Raw genomic sequence first — 20,131 nt, 5'->3', positions numbered from 1 at the left:
TTGTAGGACCTGTCCCCGTAGAGGACCTGCACTTCAGATGAGCTGCCACTTCGGGTCCAGCATCAACCCTAGCTCGGCTGGGAGAGGGCACGGACCCCATATTGACATGACAACGTGCAAAGTGAGGGGGGAGTGCAGAACAATAAACAGGGCTCGGGTGCTCGATTACGCGGGTTGACACACATGCTAACCCCCCTGCGAACTGAACTCGGCCAATGGTAGACGGCCTTGTGCGGGCGAGGAGCGTGCGGGCGAGGACAGCAGGGCAGGGCCGGGCAAAGCCATGTGCTCGTCCCCATTCTTCAAGCGAGGCCCTTGGCGCCAAAACTGCACTCCCGAATCCACTGCATTATTATACACCCGTTAGCAACATGCTGGCTTAGGCAAATGAAAAGGCATTTCTTGGCTCTTACTGTCTAGGAGGCGAGCTCTCTACTCTTTCCTATCAGTCTTGTGTTAGTTAACTACCATGGTGAGATTAAGCGAAGCTGAGAGCTGGCGGAAGGTCGCGTGCGGGGGATCGTCTGAGGCATTTTGTTTCTTCTGCAGGACTCGGCCGCGTTCCCGTCAGCGGACGAGCAGCAGCGGATACTGCAAGATGCTAGCACAGTCATTAAGCGGAATGCATTCCACATGCGTAAAGCAATCGTGAGTGCCGGTTGAGGGTTCCGTTTCTGGTCTCCCAGCTCCTAGCAGAGGTAGCGTTGTTCTTAGAGGCTTGGTCTGTTGGTTGGCATAGGTGTCGACGTGCGCCATGGCTCGGGGCGAGGCGGGGGACTCGGGGAGGCTTGTGCGTGACTCGACTCCGCTATGCGGGGGTGTCAACCACTCCAAGCCTGCCAGGCTCTTCGGGGTGTGGCCAGGGTTTCAGCACCTCGTCCCCGTGCCCTTGACATTATGCTGCTGCTATGGGGCGGGTTGCGCTGCATCCACTGGTTCACCCTGGCTGGGTCACTTCGAGTTCGAAAGAACGCACGTGCCGACTACGGACTGGGTGTTGCGCTGCCTGCTGTCGCAGGAGGAGGACAACATGCGCGACTCGCTGAAGCACGCGGCGGCCATGCTGGGCGAGCTGCGCACGTCGCAGCTGCAGCCGCAGAAATACTACGAGCTGTACATGCTGGCGTTCGACCAGCTGTCGTACCTTGAGGTGTGTGTGTGTATGTGTGTGTGCGTGCGTGCGTGCGTGCGTGTGTGTGTGTGTGTGTGTGTGTGTGTGTGTGTGTGTGTGTGTGTGTGTGTGCGTGCGTGCGTGCGTGCGTGCGTGTGTGCGTGTGTGCGTGTATGTGGTGGATGGGTGTGGGTTGTGTGCGTGGTATGTAAGCGTAGATCTGCGGAGTTTGGGTGTGTCTTGAGCGGGGTGCTATGGCGGCCTGCTGTACGGGCATGGGGTAGGCGGCGGGGAGGCCCTGTGCCCCATGCCAGTCCCAGTCTGCTGCTTCTTGCCCGCCTCCTACCGCCTGGAGCAACACCCGCACCACAGCACCGAGCATGTCGCCCCGTCCCCACCCCTGGCATGCCTTGCCTTGTTCCTGGCTACGCCTTCACTTCTTATATACTCATGATTGTAACCTTTCCCCGGTCCCTCGATACGCCTTGCTGTCACGCCCACGGGCCCACCCAGCCAACACCCGAGCACGCCGCACCCTGTGTCTGCGCACCACGCCGCACCACCCCCACAGCCACCCAACCCCCTCACGGCTCCCTCCCGCTCCACTCCTGCGCCACTCCTTCCTCCTCTTCGCTGCCGCCCGCTCCCCTGCAGTCGTTCTTCGCTGACGAGCGCGGCAAGGGCCGGGCCTACTCGGAGCTGTACGAGCTGGTGCAGCACGCCGGCAACGTGCTGCCACGCCTGTGAGCGGCGTGCAGCGAGGGAGGGAGGGAGGGAGGGAGGGAGGGAGGGAGGGAGGGAGGGAGGGAGGGAGGGAGGGAGGGAGGGGAGGGAGGGAGCGGGCGCGGTGGAACAGAAAGGAAAGAGGCAGGGAGTGTTGCAGGGTTGAGTGTGGTGCAATCGGGCATGGATCGGGGGGGGGGGGCCGGTTGGTGTGCGTGGCAATTGTCTGCTTGCCTTGCTTCCACCCATTACAACCTGTGCCAATCTATCTCCATGCCTGCATGCCGACTTGCCTGCCCACTTGCCTGCGTGTTTGCCCGCCCGCCCGCCCGCCCGGCCTGCAGTTACCTGATGGTTGCTGTGGGCTGCCTGTACATCAAGAGCCACGAGGCCAGTCCGCGGGACGTGCTCAAGGACCTGGTGGAGATGTGCAAGGTGGGGAGCGGGCAGGAGGCGGGGGAGGGCAGAGGGCGGGGTCGAGGGCGAGAAGGGGAGGGGAGGGGCTTGGGGTTGGCTGGCAGTGTCAGGGTAGGGAAGGGGTACGCGAGGGTAAGGGCAGCTGCGAGAGGATTGTGTTGTCGTGGGGCGGGACGTGTTCCGTCATGCACCGGGCTGGGTGCAACGGGGCTCTGGCCAGCCAGATACGCTGCGCCTACGGCTGGACCTGACGCCGCCTCCCGCCTGCACCTCCGCCTTCGCAGGGCGTGCAGCACCCCACCCGCGGCCTGTTCCTGCGCGCCTACCTGTGCCAGCGCGCCAAGGGCCTGCTGCCCGACACCGGCTCGGAGTTCGAGGGTCCGGCCGCCGGCTCCATCCACGACGCGCTGGACTTCCTGATGACCAACTTCATCGAGATGAACAAGCTGTGGGTGCGCCTGCAGCACCAGGGCAGCGCAAGGTGAGGGGGATGGGTGGCCGGGGGCGAGGCTGGGGCGGGGTTGGGGCATGGGGCGGAGGGCGGGGGCGGGGCCGTTGAGCGTGGGGGGAGGGATGGGGCATGTCGGGCGGGGCCTCGGGGCCTCGGAGCGCTCCGCGCGTGGTGTGGACACCGTGCGGCCAGAGTGCTCGGTACCTGTACCGTACCGTCCGCGCACCGTACGCATCGCACCGTACGCACTGCACTGGCTTGTGCCGTGCACGCACGCGCACCCTAGCACCAGCAGCACCCACTTCAGTACCGCGGTGCTTGCGGCACTAGCCTCGCGGCTCGTCATCGGTACCGCGCCGCACAAACCGCACAAACCGCACAACGCGCAAACCGCAACACACTGCTAATTTCTGTCGAGTGCAGGGACAAGGAGAAGCGCGAGCGGGAGCGGCAGCAGCTTCAGGACCTGGTGGGCAAGAACCTTACCTACTTGTCGCAGCTGGACGGTCTCAGCTTCGAGCTGTACAGGGACCAGGTGCGGAGCGGGGAGGCGCGGGAGGGAGAGTCGAGAGTGGAGAGGGAGAGGTGCATGCCGGGCACCGAATGCGGCCTGCTGATGGGTAGCAACGAGCAAGCACTGACAGCGCCCGCAAGATGTGGGGCGCCAGCAGCTATCCAGCCATCCTGCCAACACCCGCCATCGCCACCGCCCCGCACCTGCCTTGCCTCTGCCTCCACCTCCGCTTCCGCCCCAACGCCTCCGCCCCGCCGCCTCCGCCCCACCGCCTATGTCTCCCCCTGTGTGCTGCAGGTGCTTCCCCGTGTGCTGGACCAGATCACCAGCTGCAAGGACGACCTGGCGCAGCTGTACCTCATGCAGGTGCGGGGCGGCGACTCGGTGTGGTGTATGGTGTGGTGGTGAGCATGCGTAACGGCATCCTGCACACGCGCGCGCACATGCACATACACAAACGTACACACACCATGCTTCCACTTTTGCCTATAGGTGAGCTAGACTACGACCAGCGGGCGGGAATCCGGGAATAAGGCGTGCTGGGTAAACGTTGTTTAGCGCGCCCAGGGTGCGGAGCATGGACGCATACAGGTGCATCGCGGGGTCAGGCCGAATGGTCGCCCGTGGGGTTCCAGGCTTATCGCGGGTAAGTATGACTACCTGGGTCACGACAATCACGCGACGCTCGGTAAATTGGTGGGTATCGGTAAGTAACTCCGTCGCGTCATTGGGCGGGCTTTCGTTTCGTTCTTTAACACGGACACACAAACAGAAACGCACACACACACACACACACACACACACACACACACACACACACACACACACACACAAACGCATACACTGTCTTTGCGCAACGTTTTCCTTGTGCTCTTTAACACACACACACACACACAAACACACACACACACACATGCACACGCACAGGCTCTGATCCAGGGCTTTCCGGACCGCTTCCACCTGGGCACACTGGAGTCGCTGCTGGGCGTGCTGCCGCAGCTGCAGCCGGGAGTCAAGGTGCGGGCGTGGCTGGGCCCCAGGGAGTCAGGGAGTGGGGGTGTAGGGTGGGGCGGGGTGAAGCGGGGTGTGGTGTGAAGCAGGGTGCACACTGCAGGACAGCAGGGTGCGAGTGGGAGCCCCTGGCAGTGGTGCCGCCCGTCTGCCAAGCCGCATGAACACCCGCCCCGCCCTCAGTACCCGTTTACCACCCGCCCGCCCGCCATTGCCTTACTGGTCATGTCTGGGACCCCTCCCTCCCTCCCTTTCTTTCCCACCCCGTCTCCGCCGCCCCAGGTCCACAGCGTCATGGCAGCTCTGATGGACCGCCTGGCGCGCTACGCCTCCAACGCCTCCGCCTCCGCGGCGGGCGGCGGCGACCCGCGCGTGCTGGAGGAGCTGGCGGCCATTGACGCCTTCAGCAAGTTCAAGGCCGCCATCGCGCAGGTGTGTCCCAGCATTCCGCTCAGGGGTTGGGGAAACGGCAAGGAAGCAGAAGGCTCATGGGGGCGGTCCGTCGCTGTATCTGCATGCCATCTGTGTTGGCAGCACGTGGAGCCCCCTGGACCCAAGGGGCTGCGGGGGCCGGGCAGCAGAGCTGAGGATTCACGACGGAGGGTTTCCGCAGGTCTGTCAGGGACTCAGGAGGGCCCAGGAGTGCATCAGGCTGACCCCCATGCCTGGGAACCCCCTGCCCCCCGCCACATCCCCCACCCACCCACCACCAACCACTCCCTCCACCCTCCTCCCACCCTCCTCCCACCCTCCTCCCACCCTTCGCCCGCCCCAGATCATCGCCTCGCAGCCCAACCTGCCCGCCGCCGACGCCGTGGAGATGTACGTGGCGCTGCTGTCGTACGCCGGCAGCGTGCACCCGGGCCAGCTGGCCTACGTGGACGAGGTGCTGGCGGCGGCGCACGCCGCGCTGGGCGACCGCGGCCCGGGGCTGGGCGGCGACGCGCGCGCGGAGCGGCAGCTAGTGGCGCTGTTGAGCGTGCCGCTGGCCAAGTGAGCGCGAGGGAGGGGGTTGCAAAGATGGTTGGAAAAGCGGTACAGGATGCACTGAAGGGGGGAGGGGATGGGGGAGGTAGACGGGGGGATGGGTGGCGACGACAGGGGGCCGCAGCGAGGGGCCGCAGTGGTTCCTTTCAAGCCTCCCAGCGGATTCGGAAGCATTGGGATGGGTGGGCGGGCCGGGGTTGTAAGCGTGGCTTGCGCGGACTCGGCGACGTGCTGGTGCGGGTGTTTGTGCTGGAGCGTGCGTCACGGTGCTACTCGTCTTTCACCACGGGCCCCGCCCCCTGCTTCGTGCCTCTTCGCCCCTGCAGGTACGGTGTGGACGTGGCTCTGGGCCTGAAGGAGTACCCGCCCCTCACGCGGCTGCTGCGCTACCCTACACACAAGGAGCTGGCAGTCAAGATCGTGCAGCGGGTGAGGGAGCGGGGCAGCAGCGGGTTAGGGCGTGGGGCGGCAAGGGGCGTGAGGGCGTGAGTTGAAGTGGGGGCGAGGCATTGCGGGTCCAGAGTCCGCGCGACGGCGGTTAACGCAAGGCGAGCAGGAGCGTGCCCGAATCCCACTCACACACCTATATCGCACGCACGTTATTGCACGACTCCTTATCGCCTCCACATAGGTGCTGGAGGCGCCGCCGCCCGGCGCAGCCGGCGCGGCGCCGTCGTCTCCCGCCGGCGGCTCCCCCGCTCCGCCCGTCAGCGGCGGCTGTGTGATCAGCGACGTGTCAAAGGTCAAAATGCTGTTCCGCTTCATCGCGCCGCTGGTGGCGGACCCGGACGTGCCGGGGGAGGCGGGCGGCGCAGCGGACTTGGACGACGAGGTGAGGGGGCGCTGCGGAGGTGGTGTGCCGGAGGGGGGTTGCTGGGGGTTGGGGCAAGGTGTTTTTCAGTGTTCCCAGGAAGGGTGGGGTGCGGCGGCTAGCGGGCGGTGGGGCTGGGAGCAACCGCACGGCCTGTGCAAGAGTGTCTGCACACCTCACCCGCTCTCTCCAGCCGGCGCCGGGTGGTGGCAGGCAAGCGCTGCACCGCGCCGGCGCGCTCTTGAGCCACACGAAAACTCCCGCCTGTCCGCCCGCTCTCGCTGTGCAGGACCTGGACGAGGAGCAGGTGCTGGTGGCTCGTCTGCTGCACCACCTGCGCTCCGACGACCCAGACACCCATTTCACCATCCTGTCCGTGGCGCACGACCAGCTGCTGGCCGGCGGCCCGCGCCGCCTGCGCACCACCCTGCCCTCCCTCGTCTTCTGCGGCCTAGCGCTGCACCGCCGACTCGTGACGGCGCGCGCGGGGGCCGCCGGCGGCGGCTCCGCCGCCGGCAAGAAGGCCGAGTCCAAGAAGGAGGCTGCGGCTGCGGCAAAGAAAAAGGAGGCGGACGAGAAGGAGGAGGAGGAGGACAAGAAGGATGGGGAGAAGGAGGACGGCGAGGAGGGCAAAGAGGACGGCAAGGCAGAGGAGAAGAAGGAGGAGGAGAAGAAGGAGGAGCCGGCGCCGGCACCGACGGCTCCTGCAGCGCCCCTGACGCCACCCAAGGCGAGTGCCGGCAGGCCCTTCTGACCTCCTTGGCGCTTACACAGGTCGCTCCCCCAACCCTTAATCCGTTGACACCGCCATGAACGTCCTCTGCGGCTCTTCCTGCCCTTCCCGTCAAACTTACTATGCCGGCAATCCCGCTCGCCTCCCCCGCCGTTCCAACATCACCGTTTTTCACTAGTCACACCTCATAGCCCGTTCCCCTCTCCTCCACCTAGACGTCGGCACTTCATGCTTGCGATGTACTCGCTCCGTTTTCCACATGAACAGCTGCCCCGTCCCCCGTAACCTATCATGACTGGCACCTCCCCTTCCTCCCCACGCAGCTGACCAGCGAGCAGCTGCTGCAGTTCCTCCTAGCCGCCATCGGCCCGCTGTACGGCGGCCCGGCCGGCCAGCCCGTGACGGCGCTGCGGCTGCTGCTGGCGGCCGGGTACGTGGCCAGCGAGGAGGCGCGGCTGGAGCTGCTGGCCTACACCTTCTTTGAGGAGGTAAGGGGCTGGAGGGGCGGGGCGTGGTGGGGACGGGACAGGGGGACGCTAGGGGCAGGAAGGGGGCCTGTTTCACCATTCCCAGTAAGCAACTAGGGGCGGGTAGAGTCAACTCCAAGCCAACGTCGCGGGGCCAAGGACCCGAAGCCAGCCGGGGGCAGGTGCACATTTAGAGGGGCGGGCATGAGGCTGGGGACAGAGGCGGCAACGGGCGAGGCGGGCAGGGGCTGCTGGAGCGAGAGCGCGAGTCATGGCCTGTCATCGAGACAGCTTGACGGCTGGGCGGACAGCCCGACGGCCACCCCAGCGCAGGGGCGCCATTCTTCCGTCCGTACCCCACGTGACCCCACACCGCCGTCGTCTTTCGCCGAACCAGCCACGCCTTGAAACCCTACTCCTCCCTCCCCCTACTGTTCCTGGCTACGCCTTCACTTCTTAGTTACTCATGAATGTAACCCCACGATGTAACTCCCAACCAGGCCATCGCGCTGTACGACGAGGCTCTGCCCGACCAGCGCTCCCGCGCCACCGGCCTGTTCGACATCATCGGCGGCCTGCAGCGCTGCCGCGTGTTCGGGTCCGAGCACCGCGACGCTCTCACCGCCGCCGCCACCGCCGGCTGCATGCGGCTGGTGGCGCGGCGGGAGCAATGCCGCGCGCTGTGCGCCGCGGCGTGGCTGTGGTGGCAGGTGGAGGCGGACAAGGCGGCCGCAGGGGCCGGGGGCGACAAGGGGCTGCAGCCGCCTGTGCGGGACGGCGCCAAGGTGGGAGCGGGGAGGGGCAGAGGGCATGGAGGGACAGGACGGGGGTTGTGTTCACCGTTCCAAGGGAGGCACCAGAAGGGTTGCGGTACGGTGGGCTGCGGTGTGCCTGCCTGGACCGTTGCTCTGGTCTGAAGAGCCTGAGCGCCGAAAGGGGGCCGGTACACCTGCGGTTTATCCACTGGTCACAGCTTGTGCACGCTCGCGCTTGCGATGTCTTTTCCGCTCCTCCCCTGCTCCGCTGCAACATCGCCTTCCTTTTACCAGTCATGCCCGGAACCCCCCCCCTCCTCCAGGTGGTGGCCACGCTGCAGCGCGCCGCCAAGGTCGCTGGCCAGGGCAAGGCCCAGTGGGGCGCCACCGGCCGTGTGCGGGACGCCGCCTACCTGGGCGCCTACGTGGAGGTGGCGGACGCCATGATGAGGCTGTGGGACGCAGAGGTGCCGGGCATTGACGCCGACAAGGTCGGTGGGGTGGGTGTGTGGGTGCCTGGGTGGGTGGGTGGGTGGGTGGGTGGGTGGGTGGGTGGGTGGGTGAGTGGGTGGGCGGGTGCACTGGAGGTGTCCACCTGTCGCCTCCTTTCTGCCAACCTCACGCCTCCGCGGTTTTGGGTCTTACGCTGGGTCCTCGTGTCTCCTGCCTTCCTCATGCTCTCAAACATAAACACACACAAACACATCCTCCCCCTCCAAAATACGGCACGCACGCAGGTCCAGGCGCTGCTGGACACGGTGCAGGCCGACATTGCCGCCGGCGTGGCGCCCGACGCCCACAGCGCCCGCCGCTGGGCCTCCACCCTGGCCCACATCGCCAGCCAGGCGGCCGCCGGCGCCACGCCCGCCGTCAAGGAGCGGTACGGCAAGCTGAAGGCGCCGCCCGCGCCCCCCGCCGCCGCGTGAGGCAGTGGGTGTAGGGTGCGGGATGATGGGGAGGGAGCAGGTTGGGAGGCGTGGCCGGGGGAAGGGCGGGGAGTTGGGGTTGGAAGGTGTAGCGGTTGTTTGGGGAGGGACGGGGCAAGAACACCGTGTCGTGAGCAACGTTGTCTGCGGGGTAGTGGGTGTTATGAAGGTGCATAGTCTGTGGCTCTATGCAGCATAAGTTGTGCACGATTGGGCAAAGGGTAAGACATTCACGGGTGCCGGGCTTTGAAGCGTCAAAATTCGGACTGCTTCGTGCGGGCCTTGGCACTTCTGCAGTCAACCCGCCTTCGGGGAACGCAGAGTTAGCACCTGCTTGCTTTCCCGCCGGACAAATCATGTAAGTCAAGGCAGTACGAGGGTTTGCCCTTAGCTTCTGCACCCTCATGGCTATTGCGGCATGGTGGCTGGGGGTCCCGCGGGTCTCGCCTGTCAAGCTCACGCCAACGCGGCCATTCTTGTCGGTACGTTGAGTTCTGATCACTTGCAGCTAAACCAGTTCATACACACACGGTATTCTTGCACCAGGCCTGGGCCTAAGTCCCAGCCACGCGTAACGCTTCCTCCCTCCTCCATCCACGTTTAGCTGCGTACGGTCTCGCCTTTTCACTGCTGCACCGCTAGCTAGCCTAGCTAGCTCGCGCGCTCGCGCCGGCTGCAGACGCGCATGGTGCGCCTGCCCAACCCCTTCCGCCGCGGCAGCCGCGGCAGCGGCACCACGACGCCCGCCTCCTCCGTCGCGCACTCGGTCGCGCCCTCGGAGCCAGGCAGCCCGCGCACCCTCTCCTCCCACGCGCTCAGCGGCACCGGCGCCGGCACCGCAGGCGACAAGGACGTGCCGCACCCGCCCGCGCCGCCCTCGCCCTCGCCCGCCGGCCGCGTCAGCGGCAGCGGCAGCACCAGCGGCCGCGCCAGCCACCCTCAGAGCCGCCACCGGGCAGACGACCCAGAGGCCGACACCGCACACAGCTCTACACAGATACTGCCGCCGCTCGCGGGCAGCCCGGGTCTCGGCGCGGCGCTGCAGAGCGCAGGCGTGGCCGCCGCCGGAGCCGCAGGCGCGGCGCGTGACGCGGCGGCGGAGGCAGCCGACGTGGTCGCGTCGGTGCTGCCCGGCGGCGTCATGAAGCCAGGCGTGCCGTCAGCGGACCAGAAGCACAAGCACGCAGAGCACCACAAGGCGACAATGAAGGCGCAGCAGCAGATGACGGAGAAGGACCGGGAGCAGCGACACCTTGAGGACAAGGCGGCGGCGGCAGCTGAGGCGGCTCTGTTTGGCCGCGGCGCCATCGCGCGGTTCACGGCGCCGGAGCAGGACGGCCCTGCCGCCAGTGTGCTGATGCCGCCGGGCGTCAGCGGCGGCGGGCTGGCGGCGCCGCCGCCACCGGGCGTGGTGGGCAACATCCCGGCGGCGCCGCTGACGACGGCGCGGCCTGTGCCTCTGGATTTACCCGACTACATGGACAAGCCGGGTGCGGACATAAGCAGGCATCTGGTGGGGTTGGCTGCGTGGTTTGAATGTGCAGAGTTTTTTTGGCTTATTGTGGGTCATCTGATGGCGCTCAGGGCGGGGGAGGGGTCGTAAGGATGTCTCGCCGAGTGGTGAGGCGGTGGAGGGGGAGCCAGCCCAGCCGCCGCCCGCCCCTTTCAAAAGGTGCACCTACCTCCATCCCAACGCAACCGGTGCCGGAGGCTGAATGCGGCGTGCGTCGCATCCCGCATCCCCTAACTGCCAAGGCCCGAACAGCCTCTTTAGCCCTCCCTTCAGTCCTTCCTCCCTCCGCCCTGCACCCACACCCACACGCACATGGCCACGCATGCAGGCGAGCCGCACGTGGTCGCCACGCCCGACCGCTTTCACCCCACGGGAAGCGCGCTGACGCCGCCGGAGAGCAGCGGCCTCACCTCGCTGCAGCAGCACTTTGCCTTCTTCGACCTGTGAGTGTTGGTTGCTAGGGCCGGGGGCCGGGGCTGGAGTGTGGCGCAGTCGTGTAGTAGACAGGTCGCTGAGTGGTCGCGGTGGTGAGTGTGGGCGGCGGGCAGGTGGGCGATCACTCACTCCCGCTTTCTGGCCTCCACTCCTCCGCCGCACGCAGGAACAAGGACGGCATCATCACGCCGTGGGAGTGCGTAAACGGTGCGTTGTGCACTTCGCTGATCACGCGAAGTATGCAACCACCCACTTCCATCATCCACCTTCCACATTGAAAGTTGAATCTCCCCCACACCCGCCCGACCGCGTCCCTCCCATTCCAACATCCAGCACCGCGCCGGCCCCCGCCCCCTTCCTGTTAGACGCCCCTCCCCCGGCACTTCACTTCATATTTGATACACACCATCCCATGGATGGCTACCCCCCACCCCCTTCCAGTTAGACATGCTGCCCTCTCCCTCCCCCCGCACCCACACGCTGCAGGCTTCCGGTACCTGCTGCGGCGTTACCTGCCCGAGCCGCTCAACACGCTGGCCTGCATCCCCGTGGCGGCGGCGGTGCAGCTGCCGCTGTCGTGGCTGACGTCCGACAGCTGGCTGCCCGACCCGCTGCTGCGAGTGCAGGTCAAGAACGCGCACAAGTGGGTGATGTTGTGATGAACGGGCGGGCAATAGGAAAGGAAGGCAGAGCCTGAGGGCGGCAACCGTTGTGCCACGAAGCCGCCATGCTGGCACTTGCAACGCCGCAATGACACGGTGCGTGTCCCATTCCACTACGCGCCACGCCACGCCACGCCACACCACACCACACCACACCCGACCCCACCACGCCATGATATGGCCGGCGTGTCTGCCGCAGGGTGATCCACGGCAGCAACAGCCGCGCCTGGGACCGGTCCGGCCGCTTCACGCCGGCGCGTTTTGAGGCGCTGCTGTCCAAGTACGACGCCGACCGCAAGGGCGGGCTGAACGCCTGGGAGGTGGCGCAGATGGTGCGGGGCCAGGCCAACCTAGGGGACCTGCTCGGCACGTGAGTGAGGGGTTAGGGGCGCCTGGCGTTGACCTTACACCAGACGGCGACTGTGCGCTGCGCTAGGCGCGCGTTCTTGCGTATGCCGTGCGAAGAGGCAGAGAGGGGCATACCTTATGGTAGGGCGTTGCAAACCCCACGCATGTTTGGAAGGCTGGGGCAATGCTGTCGCGCCGGACCTGGTCCTTCCTCGCCCTCCCCGCTCCCTCCGCCCCCGCCCCCGCGCCCCCGGGGTACTTCATGTTTGTGATTGCATCACTTCGTTCTCCACATGATGACATGAACGGCTACCCCCCACCCACGCAGCATGGCCAGCGCCGGTGAGTGGGCGATGACGTGGGCGCTGCTGTGCGACAGCAGCGGCGTGCTGCGGCGCGAGGACATGCGCGGCATGTACGACGGCACGGCGTTCTACCGTGCGGCGGCGCGGAATGGCTACAGCCACTACACGCTGGAGACGGGGCGTGCGCCGGCTGTGGCAAAGGGGTACGCGTAGGCGCGGCGCACATTGCGCCCAGTGCGGACGCCTTCTGAGCACTGGCGGTGTGTTAACGAATGCTCGTGGACAGTGGGCAGGCCGGGCGCAGGAAGGGAAGGGGAAAGTGCGGGGGCATGAATGAAGTGGTGGAACGGCAATCGCCGCCAGACTGGCTCCAGGGAATGTTACGGCTGCTATGCTGATAGTGCGGCACTACCAGGGCAGTACTACCAAGCGCCGGAGTAGGCGGTTGGCACTTGAGTGGCGGAGAGAGCAAAGTTTGCACCCAGAATCCTTTCGCGCTCAAAAGTTCTCCGTATAGTTGTGGAGTATGAATGTGGGCTGTTGTATGTGTGGGGGAACGCTCGCGGGGGAGAATGATGTGACATGAAACGTTGAGCACGAGACTTGCGTTGCGTGTACAACTAAGGTGATGGTAGCCCATCTCAGGAACGGTACAGGAAGCGTACACCGAAGCATTTGCACGTCGGAAGCCTCCGACTTCGGGCCTCGGCCTGTTCAACTCCTGTCAAACTCCGTCCACAGCTTGCCCGATTTTCGACTTTGCCATTTTACTTTCTATCACAACGCTTAGAACGCTAATGTGCAATCGGCACACTTTTTAAACGCAACCGTCACCTCCATGGTGCAGGTTCGGGTTCAGGTTAAGTACATAAATAACGCTCATGCTCCTTAAAAAGGTTGAAGCGAAGTAACCTCAGTCGGCGCCTGGCGGAGTCGGCTTGCAAAGGGGCCGATCGCCAGGGTTGAGAGCAACCACCCCGAATTATAACAACATAAGTTTGGAGTGCCTGTGTACACAATGTGTTGTTAGGCCCTTGTGCTCGAGTGGGACGGTGCTTTAGGACGCCTTTAGGACGCCTGCTGCACTTGCTTGACTGGCTCAAGGGTGCTGTATGGAAGCCTGATTAGCAACGGTGAGAATAGCGTGCCGGAAAGGCTGCAGGTTCAGGGGGGAATGCCTCCATTTGTCCTCGGCAAACTTGTCTGGCGAATAGGCCAAATGCCCGTCATTTGTAACCATTCGTTCCAACACGCAGGTGCCGAAGCATGGAGGGCGAGGTCAGGTTGAGCTCAGAGGCGCCACATTCAGCGTCTCTTACGGAGCCCCCCTCTCGGCCGGTTATGCACACCGAGCACGAGCAGTATGCTGATGCACAGAGTGAGCGCCAGCCAGGGTGTGCAGTCGGGCTGAGCGACGAGGCTGGTGCACCTTCGGCAAGGTTGGCCGTGTCCGAAGCGGGAGCTGCTCGGGCTCAGCAGGACCCTGCAAATGATGCTTCGCAAGCATCCCATGAAGTTGGCTCAGCAGCAGGAGCCCCAAACCAGCTCTCGCCCGAGCTCGCGTCCATTGCGCTCAGCCTCGAGTCTGTCTCGCTCCACGAGCACACCAGTCCCGAGCATGAAGCAGGAACTGGTGCTGCTGGAGGAAGCTTGGAGCCGGGCGATACTGGTGTGGATGCCGGCGGTGGCGTGCGCGGGCCTGCCAGAAACCCGGGTGCGGCTTCGAGCGCGGGTCCGCCAACTGAAAAGGTACGCGCCGGGTTGACCGCGCGGCGGTCCAACTCCCCGGCAACCCATGCATACTTCGCGGGGGGTGGGGCGGAGCCGGGCCACGGCTTGATGCAAATGGCAGCCGCAAGGGTGACGGGTGCCGACGAGGTAACCGTGCGGTAACCTGGCGAATTGTGCTGTTTCGACGCACGCACACGTGCGAGTGCAGGTTTGTGACCTGGTGGTGGACATGGACGCGGCCGCGGCGGCTGTCAGCGCGGCCCTGACCGGCATTCTGGGAGGCAACTCACGAAAGGGCTTTGGCAGTGACGGTGGCGTGATGCGGCATGGCGGCCCGGGCCCGCCGCCGCCGCCACCACCCCCGCCACCGCCACCGCGGCGCAGCATGTCCAACGCACACGCGGGCACGCCGCTGGGTGCGTTCCTCGCGGAGGGCGGGCCGGCGGGCATGTTGCCACATGGACACTCCATGTTGCTGATGCCCAACCAGCCCCCGCCGCCGCCCCCGCCGGGGCACCCACACATGGCCGGCGCGGCAGGCGCCGCGGCCGGCGCCCAGCTTGCTCCCGGGGGGCTCGGCCACGTGTCCGGTGCTTACGGCATGCGGCCGCCCCAGTTCATGCGGTCAGCCTCCGCCAACCTGCGCTACCGTATCAACGTCACGGACTCGGCGCGCCGCATGGGCGCGCCCATCCCCGGCGTGATGGAGGAGACGATGGATATGGCGGCCGCCTATGGCCAGCACGGCGTTGGCTTTGGCGGCGGCGGCGGCATGGGCGGCGTAGGCATGGGCGTGGGTGCACCCGGGGCCGGGGCGGGGCCCGGGCCGCGCTGGCGCGTGAGCATTAGCGGTCCCTCACCCACCACCGACACCTACTACCCCTACGCCCTTAACACGCCCTACGGCGCGGCCGCGGCGGCGTTGGCGGCGCACCAGCAGCAGCAGCAACAGCAGCAACACTTCCACCAGCAACAGCAACAGCAACAGCAGCAGGCGCATGGAATGCTGGGCGCAGGTCACGTGTTGTCGGGGCCGGGCGGGCCCGGCGGAGGCCCCGGAGGCCCGCTTTCTGGCGCAGGCCCGTCCCGTCCGGTTCTGGGTGCATCACAGTCATTCAACCTGGATCGCTCTCCGCGCTTTGGCGGGGCACCGGGGCCCGCGCATTCTCAGTCCGTTGTTGCGGCGGCGGCGCAGCTGGGTGGCCTGGCGCCAGGGCCACTGCAGGGCATCAACGTGGCGGCGGCAGCGCAGGCACACGCGCAGGCGCAAGCCCAGGTGCAAGCGGCGGCGGCGGCCGCCATGGGGCGACAGTACCAGCAGGCGCAGGGCGCTGCGGCGGCCGCGGCGCAGCTGCTGGGCTTCCAGGCTGCAGCGGCGCAGGAGCTTGGGCGCGCGATGCAGCAGGGCCAGCACCCGCAGCAGGATCAGCAGCATGCCGCGGCGGCAGCAGCGCAGTTCGCGGCGGCCGCTGCTTGGCAGGAGCAGCAGCAGCAGCAACACCAGCAGCAACAGCAGCTGCAGCACATGCAACAGCAACAACAGTACCAGGCGCATTTATCCACTGCGGCAACACGCCTGGCGCAGCATCGCCCTGGTGCAGAGCTGTCCACAGCTGGTGAGTAGGCGTCGGCACACAGGCGCAACAGGCGTTCGCATGTTCACTTGCTTGGCGCGCCTTGCGACCATCATGGCCGTGTCTATTGCACGTCCGCACGCGCCGCTGTTGTTCTCGTCGCCACCTGCACGTGACAATGTGCTCCTGCACTTTGCCCATCCAATGTGTGCTGCTGTGTGCAGGCACGGCTGGTCACGCGGCTGGCACCAACCCTGCATCCACCGCCTCCACGCCCACCAAGGGCACCAGCCCTCACACGGCGAGTCCCTCCGGCCCGCACGACGAGCACGGCCTTCCCGATCCGCACCGCCCGGAGCTCCACCACCACCACGTCCAAGGCCAGCCTCAGCATCACCCACACATGCCACCCGGCTCCCCAAGCGCCACCGTCGCCAGCGCCTCCGCCCTGCGCGCCGGCAGTGACGCGCTCCCTGCTGGCCCCGGTGCCGGCCCCGGCACGGGCGCGGCGGCGCTGCTGCAGCAGTACGAGGCGTCCTTCGCCGCGGCGGTGTCCGAGGCGCAGCGCGGCCGCGGCCCCGCCAGCCTGCAGCAGCTGCAGCAGGAGCACTCACTGCTGCTGACGCTGTCAGGCGTGATGGCGGAGCTACTGCTGGGCGCTGGCGTCGGAGCCGCTACCGCCGCCGGCACCACTAGCGCCTCCGGCGACGCCGCCGCCGGCGCTGGGGGCTCCGCCGACGGCACGCCGGACATGGCCGTGCTGCTGGCGGCGGCGCAGCTGCACGTCGCGGAGTGGGCGAGCCTGTCGGAGCCGCTGCGCTGCGGGCTGCTGGTGCTGGCGCGCGCCGCCGGCCTGATGTACGGCCCGCCGGGCTCGGGCGGGCCCGAGCGCCAGGAGCGCTACGGCGCGCTGGCGCGACTGTTGCACACACTGGCGGCGGCGGACGAGGGCTTGCGCGCCGCCGTCGCCTCGGCGCTGCCGCTGCCGACGCCGCCGTCGCTTTCATCGCCCCTGGCGGCGGCGACAGAGGCGCGGCTGGGGCTGGATGCTGAGGTGGCGGCGCCGTCGAGCGCGGCTGACCAGGAGCTGGCGCAGCGGCTGGTTGCGGGGCTCTGCTCCGTTGCGGGGGCCGCCAGCTCCAGCCTAGCGCCGGGTGCCGTGCTTGCGCCGCCTTCGCACCATCAGCACCAACAGCCGTCCGAGGCCGCGGCGATCTCGGCCGTGGCAGCCGTTGCGGCGCGTGGCTCCAGCGCCGGCGGCAGCCTTCCCACCACCGCCGAGTCGGAGACGGTGTCCGGCCTCGGCGCCGCAGCGCACGCGCACCTGCACCACCAGCACCAACATCACCAGCAACCGCTGCAGGGCGCGTCGGCGTCCGCGGACCTGCAAAGTCTGGAGGCGGCCAGTGCTGTCGAGCAGATGCGCATGTACACGCGCAGCCTTTCCGCGCCCAACCGGCAGGGCGCGCCCACCCTGGACCCGCAGTCAGGCCGCCTGCTGACCAGTCTGTTCTCGTCCTTCAACGCCCACCGCGCTGCCGCGGCGGCGGCCGCGGCCGGCGGTCTGCCCGCAACGGAGCCCGGCGCCGGCGTTGGACCTGAGTTTAACCCCTTTGCCCTGGTACACCTGTTTGGCGATGACTCGGACCTGCTGGGCGCGGCTGCCGCCGCAGCATTCAGCAGCCTCAGCGGCGGCGCCGGCGGCGAGCACGGCGCCGGCGGGCGCCGCCCGGACAGCGCCGCCAGCGGCTCCATGCTTGCGTCGCTGCTGGAGTCGTTCACCGGCCGCAGCAGCAACACGCTGGCGCTGTCGTCCATGGCCGACCGCACCGGCTCCATGGACCTTGCCAGCTTCGGGCTGTTGCCCACGCCGCGCACGTCGCCCTCCAACCCGCTGGCGCTTCGCGCCGAGCTGGCGGCGGCCGCGGCCGCAGCGGCGGCTGGCGCCAGTGGTGCCGGCTTGTCTGCGTCCACGCCCGGCGCGATGCTTGGCGGCGCTGCTGGCGGCGGTGGCGGTGGCGGTGGCTCAGGGCACCCGCAGCTCGGCCATCTCTCATCCATGAAGCACCTACAGACGCACCACCAACACCAGCAGCAGCAGCAACAACAACAACAACAACAGCAGCAGCAGCAGCAGCAGCAGCAGCAGCAGCAGCAGCAGCAGCAGCAGCAACAACAACAACAGCAGCAGCAACAGCAGCACGCTTACGGCCAAACGCCGGGCATGGGTGCTATCCCAGGCAGCGCCCAGGGTTATGGCACCTACCCCAGCATGCAGGCACCGCAGGCGCAGCTCGCCTCCCTGGGCGGTATGGCTACAGGCAAGTGCGACAGACAGGAGTACGCTGGTGCCCTTTGCTCCTGTGCCTTTGTACGTTTGTGTGCGTACCGGTACACAATGCGTGCGGTGTTCACGTGTGTGCTCCTGGGCCTGCCGTGCGCGTAGCCTACCCATGACCGTAGCGCTGGAAGCATGCCGGAAGCATGCACTTTCGGGATCTTAACTCTCGCTTCCTGTGCCATGGGTGGCGACGCCTGCAGGGTGCACTGACTCCGGCGCCCTGGCTGGGCTCGGCGGCGGCGACCTGGACATGATGATGCAATGGGACCCCGACACGCTGCAGGCGGCGTTGCGCCTGCTGCAGTCCACGTCGGGCCCGCAGTTCAACGGCTGAATGGGCCCCACCATGCGGGCGGCCCTCGTACCTACGTGCACCGCGGCCATGTATCCATGGACCGGCGGGGCCGACCTTTCTACAAAGCACAGCGGCGAGGCCAGCGCCGAGGCCGCCAATGGACGCATTGCTCGGCGCCGCGACCGAAACACCAATAGCCGTGATGCGGAAATGGGTGCTGCGCCTTCGCTCGCCTGCTGCAGCCGGCGAGGCATCGGCAAGTGCCGTGCACTAGTTGGTTTGAATCTATCATCGCCGTGCACGTGTTGGTCTGGATTGATGCCGGCGCGGTTGCTACTGTTGGCGCCTTGTACAGAATGCCTCGTGCGGAGGGTGGAGGTTTTCAACTTAGGTTCCTGCCGGTTCTTCTGTTACTCTCGGTCGTAGGATGTATTAGTCTCGCGCGAGGCACGCGAGTTCAGTTCGTGCATTTATAAGTTGCAAGGGCGACAGCGTTTGTTTGCAGTTGAGGCGCGTCGTGTCGTGTACAGCAAGAGAGGGCGAAACACAATTGGCCATACTGCTGCGTTGGCAAGAGATAAGTGATTGATGGCACACAGGCTACAGCGGCAGGTTCGCCGCGAGCACCTATCGGCGTGTTTGGTGGCATGTTTGGGGGATATGCCAAGTCTCCAACGCTTTTGCACCCAGAGCTCATCCTTAGAGGCCCGTGGGGGTGCAGACGCAACAGTTCAAGCAACCCATTTAGCTTTTAGCTGCCCAAGCTTGATGCGGGCTTCTAGTTGAGTAGATCGAAAGAACTGCAATGCTTCGCCTTAGGCCCCTAGCCTTCACAGTGCATCTGCGCCTCTTCCAAAAGCATCCACCATATACGCATATGCCAGTGACGCCACAAGCGGCACCTGTGCGCTAGAGATGTGCCTTTCTTTCCTTTCCCTGCGACCTTGGGGTGCTGCTTCAGTGTGGGGCTATTCAGTGTTGTTTGCTGTGGGGGAGTTAGTATGTATGCTCGCCGTGGTGGATGCGGCAATGGACGTGTCCAATAATGACGTTTCACTTGCCAGTAGCCACCGCGGTTCCGGCCGACAATGAGGCCGTGGGCGGATATGAGAACTGGCGGCCATGGAGTCAGGCGCTTTGAGGGGAGCCATGCATGCGCCGGCGCCCGACCCGGATGAGCATCCAGGGCTGAGTACGTATTCTTGCTCGTTGCTGCGCCACGATGTGTGGGTACTGCATCGTGGGCTTGCATGCCATGCTACTACCGTACCGTACTGCATTGCCGCTCCCAATCCTGTGCACACTACCATGCTGCCTGTACACGTTGCCGGTTGTGTAGCCAGGGCCTTGGCTGCAAGTGTCATGCGCATAGCTGCCTTTTTAGGGGTTGCTGATGGTTTGCTGATGGTTATAGGCGTAGCCGCCGCACAGGGACGATGTACATACAATTTTTGAACCCACGGAGGGAATTTTCTTGCGTGACGCAACCCAAAAAAATCCAGGTGGCGTGTGTCGATGTTAGGCGATCCATGTAAAGATGGAATGCACTGTCCGCTTCAGCATGGGATGGCAGCCTTCGGCGGGCTCTGCGTGCTTGCGCACTCCGATTGTCCCCTTCTGTTACGTCACCAACATGGGGGGTTGGGCAGCAAGCTCTCCGCGATTGCCAAGGGGTGAATTCAGGACCTCTCCAGGTCTTGGGCCGGGCAGGCTGGACAGCATCCGGCATTCCGGCCTGCGAAGGGGTCAGCGTATATAGGGAGCGGCGTACGGTGGGACAATAGACACAGAGAAGCAGATCCCCGCCTGTCACGATACGGTATGGTAGGTGACCGCACCTGGCACGGTTCGTGCCGGTCAGGCTGCAAATATCATGACACGGCTGCCAAATCCCTGCTTAGCAGGTTGGACTCTTGGCACTATGCAATGACCTTTATTGGGAGGCTTGGGACCCTGCTTACGGCACTTCCGCCAGCGGACTGACACTCTGATAGCGGACCGCGGCTGACAGCAGGCCGGCT

General features: G+C 66.0%; 3 protein-coding genes across 3 annotated transcripts; all 3 read left to right on the top strand.

The window, feature by feature from the left end:
• The first annotated feature begins 332 nt into the window (after positions 1-332).
• On the top strand, positions 333-9,280 carry CHLRE_01g029650v5 (uncharacterized protein). Its single transcript, XM_043058616.1, has 18 exons — positions 333-472; positions 550-648; positions 1,019-1,150; positions 1,766-1,854; positions 2,179-2,269; positions 2,536-2,732; positions 3,126-3,237; positions 3,514-3,582; positions 4,144-4,233; positions 4,510-4,659; positions 5,003-5,220; positions 5,541-5,643; positions 5,846-6,046; positions 6,315-6,755; positions 7,082-7,246; positions 7,726-8,010; positions 8,304-8,471; positions 8,718-9,280. Exons 1-18 carry the CDS (start codon positions 470-472, stop codon positions 8,904-8,906), a joined length of 2,802 nt encoding a protein of 933 aa, XP_042928530.1. The 5' UTR covers positions 333-469; the 3' UTR covers positions 8,907-9,280.
• Positions 9,281-9,422: 142 nt separating this feature from the next.
• On the top strand, positions 9,423-12,911 carry CHLRE_01g029600v5 (uncharacterized protein). The gene is made up of 6 exons (XM_043058615.1): positions 9,423-10,396; positions 10,748-10,862; positions 11,021-11,061; positions 11,341-11,497; positions 11,716-11,886; positions 12,193-12,911. Exons 1-6 carry the CDS (start codon positions 9,592-9,594, stop codon positions 12,380-12,382), a joined length of 1,479 nt encoding a protein of 492 aa, XP_042928529.1. The 5' UTR covers positions 9,423-9,591; the 3' UTR covers positions 12,383-12,911.
• A 151-nt stretch (positions 12,912-13,062) lies between these two features.
• CHLRE_01g029550v5 (uncharacterized protein) lies at positions 13,063-19,657 on the top strand. The gene is made up of 5 exons (XM_043058614.1): positions 13,063-13,302; positions 13,426-13,918; positions 14,109-15,516; positions 15,699-17,795; positions 18,016-19,657. Exons 2-5 carry the CDS (start codon positions 13,436-13,438, stop codon positions 18,147-18,149), a joined length of 4,122 nt encoding a protein of 1,373 aa, XP_042928528.1. The 5' UTR covers positions 13,063-13,302; positions 13,426-13,435; the 3' UTR covers positions 18,150-19,657.
• The last annotated feature ends 474 nt before the right edge of the window (positions 19,658-20,131 follow it).

The sequence above is a fragment of the Chlamydomonas reinhardtii genome, chromosome 1 (assembly GCF_000002595.2).
Source record: "Chlamydomonas reinhardtii strain CC-503 cw92 mt+ chromosome 1, whole genome shotgun sequence".
Lineage (NCBI taxonomy): Eukaryota > Viridiplantae > Chlorophyta > Chlorophyceae > Chlamydomonadales > Chlamydomonadaceae > Chlamydomonas > Chlamydomonas reinhardtii.
This window is presented reverse-complemented; position numbering and strand designations above follow the sequence as displayed.

Coding starts and splice junctions, on each gene's coding strand:
- CHLRE_01g029650v5 (XM_043058616.1), top strand. Junction 1,855..2,178: donor GGCAACGTGCTGCCACGCCT/GTGAGCGGCGTG, acceptor CCCGGCCTGCAG/TTACCTGATGGTTGCTGTGG. Junction 7,247..7,725: donor CCTACACCTTCTTTGAGGAG/GTAAGGGGCTGG, acceptor ACTCCCAACCAG/GCCATCGCGCTGTACGACGA.
- CHLRE_01g029600v5 (XM_043058615.1), top strand. CDS start 9,592: ATGGTGCGCCTGCCCAACCCCTTCCGCCGCGGCAGCCGCGGCAGCGGC. Junction 10,397..10,747: donor CGACTACATGGACAAGCCGG/GTGCGGACATAA, acceptor CCACGCATGCAG/GCGAGCCGCACGTGGTCGCC. Junction 11,887..12,192: donor CTAGGGGACCTGCTCGGCAC/GTGAGTGAGGGG, acceptor CCACCCACGCAG/CATGGCCAGCGCCGGTGAGT.
- CHLRE_01g029550v5 (XM_043058614.1), top strand. CDS start 13,436: ATGGAGGGCGAGGTCAGGTTGAGCTCAGAGGCGCCACATTCAGCGTCT. Junction 15,517..15,698: donor TGCAGAGCTGTCCACAGCTG/GTGAGTAGGCGT, acceptor TGCTGTGTGCAG/GCACGGCTGGTCACGCGGCT. Junction 17,796..18,015: donor CCTGGGCGGTATGGCTACAG/GCAAGTGCGACA, acceptor CGACGCCTGCAG/GGTGCACTGACTCCGGCGCC.